The 15,196-nt window shown below is 41.3% G+C and overlaps 1 protein-coding gene across 2 annotated transcripts in view; it reads right to left on the bottom strand.

The window, feature by feature from the left end:
• Positions 1–15,196, bottom strand: part of LOC100645006 — a 24,819-nt gene extending 9,623 nt beyond the window's left edge. Inside the window, exons 1-2 of one of the 2 annotated variants that reach the window (XM_048407936.1) lie at positions 14,780–15,196; positions 11,603–12,692 (exon numbers count right to left, since the gene is read on the bottom strand). In XM_048407936.1, the coding sequence (XP_048263893.1) occupies positions 11,603–11,915 (313 nt within the window). In that variant the 5' untranslated portion in view covers positions 11,916–12,692; positions 14,780–15,196. Of the gene's footprint in view, positions 1–11,602 lie in introns of both variants that reach the window. The other variant, XM_003397007.4, reaches the window with a different exon arrangement.

The following is a 15,196-nucleotide window of genomic DNA, read 5'->3' as shown; positions in this document are numbered from 1 at the left end:
AGTCAGCATGGAATAACACTAAACTCGGGAGTGTTCACTCCGGAAAAGAAACATTGCAAACGCGTACTTCTCGTAATCAACGGAGAATTGCACAAGCGAGCTTCCTCCACTTTCCATTTCCACGCCCGCATCCGACATAGTTAACGCGACTCGGCCGTTTGTGTTGCATTCAGATTACAATCGAAGAGATCGTCGTATCCGTTGGAAAAATCCAATGGAAAGCCAACTCGAACGAGGGAAAAGAGGAGTCGCACGAACCCGGTAGCAGTTCCTTTCGTTCGCATCGACTTCCTTGACTTCTTAATTATGCTACGCTATCACGCGGTTACGCAATTAATGATGTAATTACATAGCTTTTCGATTAATTATTCAAGGAGAATAATGTTCCTTCTGAGAAAGCACTCGGAACAGCCGTGTCAAAGTCATTGTCAGCGTAGCCCACGATAATGCTTCGCTTTTTGTTCGGCGATTCCGCATTCATTAATCGGGCAGATCGTTTCCGGAACTTTTACATTTATATACAAAGCTGTTTATACGGCTATTAAACTGTTTCGAATGTTTGGAAGATCGCGTGGATAAGTAGCGACGATTTGACGTCTACGAAGATCGATAGCGTCGGTCAAAGTAAAAGTTAGTACGAAAGGAAATTTTTAATGGCCAGTAATAATAAGTGACGCGAATACATACGTATGTTTGTTTTAATTGCTGAATAATTCGATGATTGATGATAAAGTAATGTAAGTATGATTTTTAAGGAGTAAACGAACAGTTTTATAACGCGTAACACGATTCACTCTCGTTTCTATAATAAATTAAAGACATTACACGAAAGATCATAAGTCTAACTGACTCGCTTTGTCCACATTTTTATTGCACGTTCGCTCGAGTAATCAGAAGTGACACATTAGCGGTCCACGCGTGGTACGAGGCGATGCATTGCAAAACAGTGCGCATTGCAGAACCATTTACAGCACGTGTCGAGGTTCAACTTTCAAAACGCGGGTGTTGAATAAAGCTATGTGTCGTGCAACCTCCCCTTTTCTAGGAACTGGACTGAAGTAGCGAATGGACTGGAGAATAGCGAAGGAACCATGCTTAAGGTTGTTACCCCTCGAGGAACCAGATGTTCGCGTGATCCAGGTGCGCCTGCAAGGTCCACGTCACATTGTAACGCTCTTCAGGAATTAATTCTGACTGGGATTTTTCCTCGGCTCGTGAAAGGAGTAGCTCCTTTCTCAATGAAATCGACCATGGTCCACGCGATTCCAGATGCTATCTTCTCTTTGGGATCGGATACTTTTAAACGTCTCGGTATGCCCATGCACTGGAATGCTTTCACGCTGAGTTTGCCTTTGGTTCTAACGATTAGCGTCGCTCCCTTTTTGCGATATTCGGCTTCGAGATATCCGTTTATCGGGAGAAGCTCGTAGAAATTGTCGAGACAACGTTGTTCAGACACGTTGATTGTATTTGCAATTGTTCGTCCTGTAAATGTTTGGCCCAAAGTTTTATATCTCTAAATTCAATTTTGCCTCAGAGAAAATAAATTACCGTATAAGCTACGTTAGTTTTAGAAAGATTGAAGTTAATACGTACGTATTGTCGCGTTTAAGAAAATTGTCCATTTGAAATTTCAAAAACGTTTTCAAACTTAAATAGGGAGGAAATAAAATTTATTTACGAGCAACTCGATACCAATGCGGTGGAATCGAAACATCCTGCAATTAAAACCCATATCATCGTCGTTAATCATCGATGCACCGTAAGATCTATATTTCTTGGTGCACAGTACCGTAAGATTCGTACTTCATGATACGTAAGATGCGCCGTAAAATCGATACATCTTGATACGTTACGTGTCTTCCTGATTTCATAATGTTATCGATTTTTCGTAATTTCACCATATTCAGCCGGATCCTCGTGATATTTCATATTTGCCGTGCTTACCTTTCAACGCTTGTCATTTACTTCTTGTCAAAGGACCATTGTGTTTCACCAGAATGCCGGTTGTAATTCGAAATAGTTTCTTCGAAACCATTTCTACATCTCTGTCGCTGATAGATTTCCAGAGAACGTTAGGCCTCTTTTACGCCAGCGACAGTGATCGTTGCACGCTCTTACCGTTAGGGAATAACGTTGCACAACAATATTATCGCAGTTTTTTTATCCTTAAGCATTTCCTAGTAGTATCTTAAAACAAATAACGACATAGGCCGGAAAAATCGATCCAAAATAGATAAATTTTACTATCGTTATTGTATTATAAATAACTTGGCTCATCATGGTCGAATATTTTCTCCGACGGTTGGAAAAAAATCGATCGGCGATGCAACAACATACTGGTTTATATACTACACGTAGTTTACGCATTAATCACGGCAGAAAGTGCTTAAACCAGTGAATAAGCCTGAGATGATAATTACACACATATGGGAAGGTGGCGCGACTAAACGTCTTTTACATGGGGCAAACGAGTTAGTACTTCCTCATCGAATAACTTTTTAATTATGTGGGATCTCGATTACGCTTTCACACGCAATTTCGTGAAACGATTGTAAAACATCGACGATGATAATTATTTCGATCGACCGATAATGTTACTCGTTATTTCAAGGTACGGAACACTTTATATTTCGCAATGTTATGGTCAGTGAGCAACGATCTCTTGTCGGCGTGAACATGGCATTACGAGCCTTTCAAAATAAAAGGTATTTTTCCACGAATAAGAAATAAGTCGATAATTTTAGCAGGAAATATGCAATTGTAATGGCAGTAACATCGTGATCGTTCCAATGATTAGAGAAGGGAATGATATACACGAACAATGATTCGATCCTAGCAACCTTTATTCGTTCGAAGCTTACCTTTTCTAGATTCTACCCTTTCAAAGAAATTGGACGGTTCAGACGAATCGAAAGAAAGAGAATGGTTCCTTGCTCCTTCATCGTCGTCCATTTCTGTGGGTTCACGAAATCCATATACGGCTACGTCTAGGATATAATGACTGTTATTTAAAAATCGAGGCAATAGCTATCGTCGAAGCCACGATCGGTAAAATAGCTTTGCTCGTATAGAATGATGTTTAGAAAACTTACAAAAGACTGTAATAATAATATTGGATATTTTTCTGGCCATGGCTTTGTTCTAACCTGTGCAACGGCTTCGATAAATGCACGTAGCCGACAAGATATTAGAGCTTTGATATTCAGAAATACGAAACACGTTTTTCCAAGATCGCTTTGTGTAAATTCCTTTATCGAAGCAAACTTTTTGATAAATATAATGGTCATTGACCCATCAACCCACGATGTTATGTTATGGGAAGGAATCAATAATTCATATAATTCCTATAATTATAATTTTTTTTTCAAAAAGTTTAAAAATATTAGTAGAATACTGTCTTAATGAATATTTCGTTCAGAATTAGCACGTATCCGGTGAGTTCTACAAGCAGTTTGTAAACTATTTTCTCGTGTTGTTCCTATCCGGTTTTCTATTCCAAGATAAGTAACGGAGAATTCATTTCTAATCAGCTAACTTGTGCTCGCTTTTCGATTCTCGATTGTGTTGAATGGCTAGGCCCCATTGTAGTAGAGAAAACTAGCTTGATTTGCAGTCAAGCGAACAAAGCCGTAGAGCGTAGACCTTGCAGTGGACAGGTTAAATTGGCGTGACTTGTGGTCGCAGAACTCTTCCCTTCGCGCTTTAGCCTGTTTCGAAGGTCTTTCTTTCGACAAAGGTTCAAATACAAATTTTTCCACGTCTGACCGCACGGTTCTGGAAGATCTGCTACTTTCGCAAACAACCAGAATTAGAAAGACACGCGTTTTACGCCCGCCAAACGGTACAACAAAGTAACATGATCCTTATCTTCGGCTTACAGTTTCATTTGTACCACGTTCAGTTACCTTTCTCTAGACTATTCAACGAACCTAATGTCAAGTGTGATATTTATTCGGAAATAAGATAGTTTTTCTTTTTTAAATACACGCACGAGACCAGAATTCCCACAACGAGGAAAGATCAAGCTGATCTCGGTTCGTTAACCTGTGTGTTACTAGTATCATTTACCGATAAATATGTAAATACATATAATAAATGTGTAAATAACGTGTATCGTTAAAACCGAACGTCGATCAATGGCTTATCAATTTAAAGTTTCCCCCTTTTCATATTTTAACGTATAAATATTATATTGTACCGCTCCTTTATACGACAAAAACTTAGATTACTTCCTTTAATATCTTGATCAAGCGAGTATTCGAGTCTCGATAAGTATCTGCTATGTTAATGATAAAAGAGAAGGATTATAACAACAAATTATCGCTGGACGATTTTAGTTTCGCTTTTTTCCTACTTAAAATCAACGTAATTTCCGCAACTGTTGAATTATTAAAGTTGATTACTTTCAATGAAAAGAATATCAAATTTTATATGCCTCTTCGATTCATCCTTTGACCGAACATGTTCCGAAAAACGAGTTTCGATTTATGTAAGAAGCTTCTCCTGCACTTTTTATGCATTTTATCTACACTTCTCAATTAACGAAGGTAGAACAGATAGCCGTAACGAGATATATCCTTTAGGCGTTTCATTTTTTTCCAGTTACTCTGGTTAGAATTAACTTGTAATTAAGGGTAGCGGTTAAATGCGATAATGGCTTATGATTATCGTACCCCTTCTCGTGCCTGTTTTCAAAATGCTTACAGTCCACTTCTTATGCGCGTTGTTCGCGTATGAATTTAAGCGGATGTATCAAACTAAATAAGAGACTGCCGAGAAAGAGTAAACTCGTGCCACTTTTCCATTAAACCTTTCAAATAATATCGAGTGTCTTATACGATGGGAATGTACGATTCGGTAGATTTTTAATTCCTTATATAATCCTAGATTCGTGGATTAACCATGTGGGAAAACGTGTATTGTTCAGGCGAAACGATCATAAGACGTTTGAGAAAATGTTAGCGCAGGAACAAACGAGAATGGAGGAGACTCGCAACGACCTTCCATAATCATATTTAATTCGCCAGAAATTTCCAGGCCAGGGGTCATTCGAAAGTCCCATTGTTGTAGTTTATTGAACCTGTTGCTGTATCATTTATAATGTTCGCAAATGGAGCACATTTGCGAAGCGGTTTATTAATCAAAACGTTAAATCAGCGTGACTCGAGGCTACAGGATTCTTAGAGACGGCGTGTATTAAGCGACGGTATCAGGAATTTAAGGCACATGTTATTCTTCTTTAACTAAAAATACCGATGCAACTTTTTCCGTTGTATTTCAATTTTGCTTTCCGCTTGTACATGGAATCTGTTGAAAGATCCGTATAGGAACAGGTTGTCCAACGGATCGTTATTCTTACCATCCACATGGTTTCCCCATATCCGTGGAATGTAAATTTCATGACAGGAGCGCGGCCGATGATTTTCGATGTTGCAAAAAGCGTGGAGCACGAAGGGGAGTTAAAGCATTCTTGGTGGAGAAGCATTTGAGCAGCGTCGCGAGCACAAGGGGGGAAAAAATGGAAGGAGCCGAAGGTCTCCTGATGAGAGGGACGAGGCCGTCGACCCCGGTGCAGAGCTGGAGGTTTACACGCCTAATAAATTACTGTAAACTGGAGCCTGGAGTCGTAGCCGAGGGTTTGCACGAATAGTAGTTAAGTGAGCCGGTGATTTGTGCGATATCGTCCATCGTCGCTATCAGCCCCTGGAATCGGATGCACGGTTGAATCTTCCCTAGTAATTTTATCCCGGTTGAAGGTTCAAGTTCCCTCGACGTAGATTCCATTTCCCCCTTACTACCGATTCCGAAGCGAGGATCGAGGCAACGGTCGTCTATAGTCTATGGAATCTATGGGACGGAGGCTTCGTTCGATAGTGAAGGAAAGGGGAGGGGTAGGGTTGGAATTGCCTCGGTGCATCGATGCATTGTCGTTTTTCCCATCTGCTGAAATTAAAATCGATACACCGTTCGTCCTTGTTGATCGGCGTGGAGCTTCGAGACCGCGCGCGCCATTACAATTTCATAAGCAGCTTCCACGGGTAGAGAGGCAGCACCGGTGTACCAGGATATTCCTACTCTCATCGGAGTTTGATGCACCCTCCCGGACTTGAGATACGTTCCGGAGACCGCGACGCCCCTTTTTGTCCCTCTCAAATGTCTTCATTTCGTTCCCCTGGTTACGCCGCGTATCCATAGGAAAAACCTAGAAAAAATCCTCGCCGCTTTTTGCACGCTGTCGTAAGCTGATTACGATGATTTATGGTGAACGCGAAGCATGCTTTCGGTGCAGGCTTCGTAGTGGATTATTTCTTGCATCCAATCCCCAACTTTTTCCCTCCCTGTTGCTTTCTCGTCAGCACTTTGCGGTCTATATTGGACGGTCAGGTGGACGTTTCGTAATTCGTTTATTTTTGCAGGAAAATTTGGACAGCTTTCATCATATTGTGACATATTTTATCGATGACAAACATATATCGGTGAAAAGCGTAGAAAGGGAATTTTTTTATAACGAATACACTTCTGAAATGTTTTCTGCGACTAAAATATCGAAACGATCATGATCATAATTAGAATTAGAAAGAAATCGATGTCATTGAAGACAATGGATATAAAGTTGCGTTTCTTTTAGAAATTATCGGGAAAGCTAATGATAATTTATAAATATTCTATAAAATGAATTAAAGCGGTGAATAAAATCGTATTAATGATAGGAGCTTTATAAACTTGCAGTAAAATTTGAAGACTCAATTATTTTCACTTCCTTTAATTGGACATGATTGGTGTTTATACGCGCTTTACAAATGGTAGTATGCAAAAAGCTTGTATATTGACTTCTAATTATTTTACGAGTCATCTCATTCTACTGCCATAAACTACTTTTCAGGTTTTATCTTGGCTACATTCTCCGTCGTTTTATGACACAACGCGCAAAATAATAAACTTTCTTCACAACCATATTCCTAATTAGCAGCCATTCGTTTCTTATGAACGGCCTCTGTTATTTTACTAGCATCGTTAGATAAAAGTTGTAACGCATTTAAGATTCAGCTTACGCTCGTTTTTTTCAACTTGCTCGCGAATGAAAGTAAAATAGATCCTATAAAGAAAGTATAAAATAGGGAATAGGACGAAGCTAATTTTAATAATTGGTCAATGAATGCTAACGCGAATCCTCTTTTTACGCGTTTTTGCATTATTCAATTTTCTTCTCCTATAATCTATCTTTAACGAGTAAATCAAATTTCAGTCAATTTGCATTTTTACGGTAAACGCGTAAAGCGACGTACGATGTATATCGTAAAAGACACGATATAGATATAACATTTTTTTTTTTTTTTTAATAAGAAAGCGATTTTAAGATCGAGCGATACATTAGCGTACATTATCGATATTTTAACTTTCGATTAAGATTTTGCATCAAACGTAGTCCGAATTCTTCGACTAGGAACTTATTAAATATTTGACATCGTTTAAATGGATCTCTTCTTGATGCGCGTTAAATATTTAGCTGTATGAAACAACTCGTACAACTGGTTTATTTAACTAATATCGTAAACAAGACGAAAAACTTGTTCAAAAAGATCCTGCAGCTGCAATGAGACTAACTGAAATACACGTTCTAATATAACGACACCCTAGTGTATCATTAAGCGTGAGGAATTACTACCTTCAAACGCATCGTTAAATAGCACGTGAATAGTATTTACATAATGGTATTTTTATAACGTTTAACCTAACTATATACTATAATAATTTATAATCTGATAGCTGCCTAGCTAATAATGGAAAAAAATTCAACATAAATTGCAAACCGCGTGGGCTGTCAGTCGAGTCGCCCAGTGAGTCAGTTTTCCCTAGAGTTTCATTTGTACTTTCTACGGTTGTGGCATTCGACCTTCTATATTTCATCATTTTCTAGCGTCATTTCGCGATTTTTTCATCAGGAATGGGATTCTCTTAGAACAAGATCAATAGATTCGTTAGGGTTTACGTTTCACTTGAAACTAATTAAGGCAGAATGGGAAAATTTCTCCGCGGTCATCGCGGGGTACTCGACTGTAATAATCGAACTATTCTGTTCGGTAAGGATCGTTACCGAGCAACCTTGACGTGGAAAAATCGATTCGTACCGTTTCAGTAACAAGGTTTCGAAGGATCGTCCGAGCGAGTAACGCATAACTGACTGTAAATACTGTAATTCGATTCGATTGCCGTAGCAGCGTGTACCGATCGTGCATTTCATGCACGTGCGTTGGACAAATGGGATTAGTCGGGTGACGAAAGTGTCCGCTCGGAACGGAACCGATCGTGCCGCTTGAAATTCCACGATGACGCAGAAGGAAAAGTGGTGGCCGGTGGAACAGTTAGCCGGGACCGCGAGCACAGCTCTGTTCGCCATGGCACCTGAGAATTTCTTGCTGCACGCGAATCACAAAGAGTCTTTGCTGGCTGATTGACCTGACGCGAGATCGATTCGCCTAATGAAGCCACCTGGTTAGAACGAAACGCGATTCCGATTCTCCCATTTAAAGAGATCCGTCTTCTTCGGTTCTCTATGGAGAGGAATCAATTTCGTCGAGGAATTTCAATATATCGTAAATTAATATAAACGTTCTCTTCGATTAAATTCGATAAAAATACTTAGCTAATGCTAGCCACACGAATTATCCGGATTTTCTTTTTATAGGATATCGATAAAGAAATATTTGTTTCTTTTTTTTTTAAGTAAATGGTTCGTACTTTCCATTTGATAAACCATTCAGTTACATAATGTCACGACATCGCAATACTATGAACTGCATCGTGTACAGTACCGTGTTAAACGATCGGGGAAGGACGAATGGAAGCATGGTTGTCACGTGGGCATAGGTCGAGTTTTTATCATGCTCACGGGGCTCATCGTGAATTGTGCCGCACTTATAGCGAATTCGTAGGCGTTAAATAATGTTTCCTTAGTCAATTTATTGTTAGTGCCTGTTCGATATAACCTGCGCTGGCCAGCACGAACCGCATATTTACGATCGGACTGCAAAGCTCGCTTAGGCGTGTGCGTTGCGCTATTTGTTACGATAAATTGGAGCAGACCAATTTGTCTCGAACTCTCGGTTCCACGGAATGATCATCCTTATTGTCGACGATAACGATCCTTCGTTGAAATAATTTACCGTATCGGTATAGAAGTCCCGAGACAATATGGAAGAGCGTTTTTCCTCTCGTGGCACGCGTCCAGAGCGATAATTTATTGTTTTTGAGAAAATGTATTAGGTCTTTTGCAGCGTATCTCGTACGTGTACATTGAAATTTTCGTGGTCGTTAGAAGGTTAGGCAACGTGATTCAATTCTGTATTAAAATTCTGTATTAAAATTCTGTAAGCGTCTACTATTCTAATCAACGATTAAGCTCGATAATATCACGTAACAATTATGTTGTATAATAAATTGCAATTATTTTATGCGAAATGCGATATATTTTTAAGTATAATATATTAAGTATAATATATTCCAATCCGTCAGATCGAACTAGATTTTAGATCTCAGCGTTCGGTTCATAATATGAGACGAATGTTTCAAATTGTGCTCTTCCATCGTCTCATTAGTGAACGACGTTTCGTGTTTCTGGTTATACATATGCATCAATGTTTACTCCAGATGGAAAGGTCAGTGTAGAGCCAAGCGTAATTTCTCGATTATGTTTCAAAGAACTGGAAACAGTGATTCATTGACGGATCGTTGGAAACGTGGGCCGAACACGATCGGCGTTAATAGTAAAAGTGTGGCAATCGGCGTAGCAATTTTCCCCGATGAATCAACGATCTCCGCACGCGACGCACATACATAAAAACGAAATTCGTAGCTGGTTTCTTGGACGCTTGACGTCACCGTCGTTGCAACCTCCTTTCGTCGCGGCCAGCAATCGACAGGTTAATCCGTTAGGCGTCGCTTCAATAACTCTGTCGTGTTGCAACTATCGAGTAACAAGGCAGGTATGCTAACCACCATGCCCACTGCCCACTCGTGACGTTTTCATTAGATCGTCCGAAGAGGTCGAGGACGGATAATCGCTTTCGACCGAGGTTAAAATAGGCTTGAAATCGTTTGGACGTACGCGTACATGATTATTCTAATAAACGCGTTATCTCGACATTTTTGTAAAAATGTTTTTATTTACAGGTAAATGTAGAAAATAAGAGAGATATATTATTTATGTTACGACCCGATAAATATACTTGCAACTCTACGTGCGATTAAAGCAACAAGGAAAAAGAAACAACAGGGTAAAGAATCGATTTATTTCACGATCATTTTTTTTATTTTAAGAAACCCGACGTCGTTACGGGGACAGTGGTTGGAAGAAGCAACCACCCTGATCTTAAACTTTGCTTGCTTTATTCTTATCGGTTGAAACTAATAGGTTCGCGTTACTCCGGTTTATTACCTCGTAATTTCCGTTGCAAATGTCAGAAAACCAATATGGAGAAGGCTCGGGGGAAGAAATCTACCTTGTAGAGGTCGAGACCATGGTCGTGATCGTGGTCGTGGTCTCTGTGCCCGTTTTGCAAACTTATTGCTACAAAGTGGTTTACGATTGAAAAGGAGGAGAGGACAAGTTCTGGTACTTCTGATAGCGAGCAACCGGGTTCTCGCCGCGAAGCATTAGCGACCTCTTTCAAACGTTGTCGACGCATTCGCGGAGCATACAGTATAACCTGTTTCAGTGATCTAAGCTGGTTATCACAACCGTTCCCGTTTGCTTTACCGGGCATAATTTACGTTTTCCTGAAAATGTCTACCGGATACCGGGCCCATTAAGAGCTAACCGCTGGCTGCCGACGATTATGGTTCACTATCAATTATAACCAACCCTGATGTCTTCTTTCATTTTTATTTTTCCATCCTTCCTTTCTTTCCTTTTCTCTAATAGTTTGTTCTTTTTTTCGATCGTTTACCATTGAACAGGTTTCATGAGCTCTGACTCATTGCCCGGGTGAAAAATCGGAAAGGAGAGTGGCGTTGATTTTACATTGTTAAACGATGAATAGGAAGTTAGCGAAACTGATATCGCGTCGAATCTTGCGAACGAAATAGAGATTCATGAAAAATACGTGACGTACGATAGAAGAAATAAAAGGGCATAGATGTAATCCCGAGCTTCTATACTTTATTAGTTTCATCTCGAGTTTAGAGTATGGAAGATGTTGATTATATATTATGCAAACATAAATGACAGTAATTGCGTTCAATAAAAAAAAAAAAAAGAAAAAGAAAAAAGAACTGAGAGCAATCAAACCTCTTGCGAAAGAAACCGACGCAACGTTCAAACGAATCTCCTCGAGTCTAATTACGAGGGAGTGTGCAGTATGCTCGTTAGGCATCCTAAACAGGTAAAGGAGGTCAAAGACGATCGACTTTGTCTATGGAATCGATTAAGTTAAAAACGATACGTGATGAAATCGCAATTGCATTAACGCGTATAGGTATCTCTTTTACGAAATCAACGATATTCGTGCGATATCACGAAGAAGATACTTACTCTACTTGAATCTAATTCATACGTATATATCTAATCCGTATTATTATGAAATACGAACGTGAAACTTACCCGGGTATCCCTCTGGAATGACTATTTCCGGTCCTACTTTAACGTCGTGCCGATAACGATGGATCAATAGGGTTGCACTAACCCGAAGCGATCTCTGTTGCTGTTTGTACAGCAACACTGGCCTGCCGCCGGTACCTTCGAGCCTGACCACTCTCGGTAACGAGAATCGATCAAGGAACTCTCGAAGGGGCATGTAGCCGCCGCTCGAACCGGAACTACCCTCGGCCGTCGCTTCCCTCGAACTAGGCAGGGACTTTGGCAGCGAAGGTACCTCCTCGCTGGACATCGTCGAAAACTCACCGTTCGACGACATTGTTCCGCACTATATATTATTTTTTCACTGATCTCGTTTAACTCGATCGCAGACACTACGTTCCGTTCGTTCTTCGCCAATCGGTGACACGATTCTGCATCGTTACAACATGGACAAAGTTAGGAATTTCACGAGAGAGTCGCGTATCGGTAACGAAGAAAGTCTTTGAGACGTTTCTTTAGAACTTTCCAGAGCGGCACGTCATCGAATCGTAGTCGTGAAAGAACGAATCCCGCGTTTACTTTTGGCAGCATTTTTATCCCCGCGTCATCTGGTCAGTCCCAGAACGTCGACGGAAACTGGCTGTCAATCGGCAACAGGTTCAGCAGGCACTTTCTTCGGTTATGTCACTTGGATCTGGACGTCACTGTCACTTTCCACTTCAACGTTGCGGAGAAGTTAGCGGATAATTATTTCCACGATCGACGATAGACGGATCGTGAACGGGCGGGACAAGATTTCAGAATCGATCTCGATCAAGCTGAAAGCCGATCGTTGCAGTCATCGAGCGCGACCGAGAATTCATTCACTGGACACTAACTGTTACCGCAAGCAACAGCACGCAGTGAGATTAGCGATCACGGTTCGATGGTCGTTGTTGCAAAACCCGGAGATAATTCGTTTAATCCTTCGCGTTACCGATCCTTTGACTCAGCACCGTGTAAATTCTCTTCTCGAGTGCTTTCGTGTCCTTCGCGAATGACCCATCTTCGACATTGCACTGCTCACCAAGGTTGACGATCCCTTCCTTTTCAACGACGACGACGACGACAGTCGCTAAGGAAAAACGTTGCGTCATTCTTCCAAACAGCTGATGATTCGTTCGATCGATCGTGGATCGGTTTCACGAGTTCTTTGAAAGCTCACTGATCACAGGAAACGCCATTCGCTCTGCAGAATTGGCATTCCTTCGCTTCGAAAATTCCGCTCCATTTATTAATCGCGAAACGTCGATACAAATCAACCGATCGATCGACCGACGTGTCAACCGCTGTCCGCTCTTTCCGGCTGCGTTGGAGCAATCGCATCTCCTGCGGCTCGATTCCCGTCGCGTTTACGATTTAATGGAACTTCTCACGTGCCTCGGAACATGTATTTTAGCTTTATCGCCTCGCAGCCTTCGCGATCCTCACCCTCGGATTCCTCTATCACCGAGGCTGAACTACCGCATCCTGGTAGCCTTTAGCAGAATCTATCGTCGAAGGAAGATGGCAAGAAACCAACTTGATAAAGTCTCAAAATTCAAATCTTCATCGAATACTTCGAGCAGAACGTTTCAAGGAGCACGTGCAAACTTTCCTTCTCCGTCCGATTCACAACGATCGGCAAAGATTCACGCTGTTTTTCTCCAATTTTATTTCTTTTTGAAAAAGTTTCTCGCATCCTAAGGACGAAAGAAGAATCGCGGAGGATGTCGCGAGCGCGAAATTCGTTGGACGCTTTTCACGGTGGGACGAGGCGACGTTGCCCAAGCCTCGGAAGAAGAAGAACCGATCGAACCGGCGGACGCGAAGTCACTGACGCCCGGCGTGACTGAGGCCCAGCGTAAGAGGCCCACTGACACTAACACGCTCGCAACTGGTTGTATCGTACGATTCGTCGTACCGCCTCTACTACACGCAGCACTGTCAGTGGCCGTACTACCAGCAGCGCTTTGCGAACTTCGCTCTAAGTCCTCTCGGTGGAAGTGCAGGTTAACAGAATACACGGCTATACCATAGGCTCACGGACGCTATACCACGAACGCTATACCACGGCCAACCTACGAAGGATCTGGGCTTATTCAATAGGGGTCCTCTATTGTATCGAAGCTGAACTGTTGCGCTCCGACAGAAGCGAACCGCCCCTTAATAGTTTCTCTAGAAACGTAATCGGCCGTAGTAAGTGGAGTTGCTGCGTGTATGCGTCTCCGTGTACGAGTATCAATAGTTTGACAGGGTACGAGCAAGACGGTGATATTCGTTACTAGCGAATCATCGTAGCGGAATCGATCCGGATTACTTCGTGCTGGTACCGATCACCGATGCGAGGTTCGATGTGCTTCACCAAGCGGTTTGATTTCCAGTTGAAATCGATGGTTTTATTAACGTTGCGTGGGGTCTGTCAAGACGACTACCAGTAGAGAAGTGGATTAGGCGTAATTTGTTTTTTGTTCTTTCACGTTTCTATGCGCGTAACGTACTGGTTGACTGGTACCGTTAGCATAAGAGCGTTCCTCTGATTTCTATTGATATTTTCCTGGATACGTTAGACGCGTTACATAAATACTTATCTAGAGATTCCATGCTAAATTTGCACCAGATATCTCTTACACAAGATTTTAACGGTAGTATAATTTGGTTACGTAAAACTTATACGATATTTATAATATCCATAATAAGTTAATTATTTACAAATATTTGTAGCTTCCGATCTTTCTAACATTGATCGATGACGATCGGTTTTAAATACGTAATTGTAGCAACGATATGGAATTGTATTTGTACAAGCGACGAGAAATTAACGTTCTGGAGTAGAGTAACTTTCTGGCTACATTCAAATAGGCTGTATCGTACGTATATGATATTTCATCGTTCGAGAAATATTCGTACTTTGATCTATTTTGATATTGGAATCTCAGGCTCGTTGCAACTGTGATGTTTCTAACTGTGACGCCTTAAAAAGCAATCTCACTAGCAAATATATACGCGAGGAGTCGCGAGGCAGCTCGATCCTTATAAAAGATCGTCCAAAGTAAAACTTTACGTTCGCCCGTAAACTCGTACCCGTAATACCTTTCCTTATACAGTTATCTCCGACACTAAAGGGAAATGATACATACCTGGTCTCGGTGGATGTATATTTAATTATATCATTTTATTCACCTCGTTCGTTGCTCAACGATGCGCGCCACAGATAATAAAAATCACGATGGAACGGCTATGATTCCTGGGAAGCTTGGAAAGTGGAACGACCTTGAGTTTCATTGTCGAACGAATCTCCTCGCGAAAGAATAACAAGCGTGTACACGTTGCATCACGTCTAGTGATATGAGTTCGCACGATCGTTTCGCGATGCCTCTTTTCTCTTCTTTCCCATCTTTTTCTTTACATCGCTGTCTTTTTTAGTTTCTTTTTTCCTCCATCACGGAGAATCACACTCTTTTGTTCGCCGATTGCGCGCGCCGTGACGTGTAACGACTAACGACGACGTACAGTACAGCGAGAGATCGTTGCCACACCGAGCAACGAGATATCCTGCTGGTGTCGTGCGTGTGCTTACACTACCGCTTCTCTCTGCTT

Source organism: Bombus terrestris, chromosome 8, assembly GCF_910591885.1.
Source record: "Bombus terrestris chromosome 8, iyBomTerr1.2, whole genome shotgun sequence".
In the NCBI taxonomy this organism is placed as follows: domain Eukaryota; kingdom Metazoa; phylum Arthropoda; class Insecta; order Hymenoptera; family Apidae; genus Bombus; species Bombus terrestris.
This window is presented reverse-complemented; position numbering and strand designations above follow the sequence as displayed.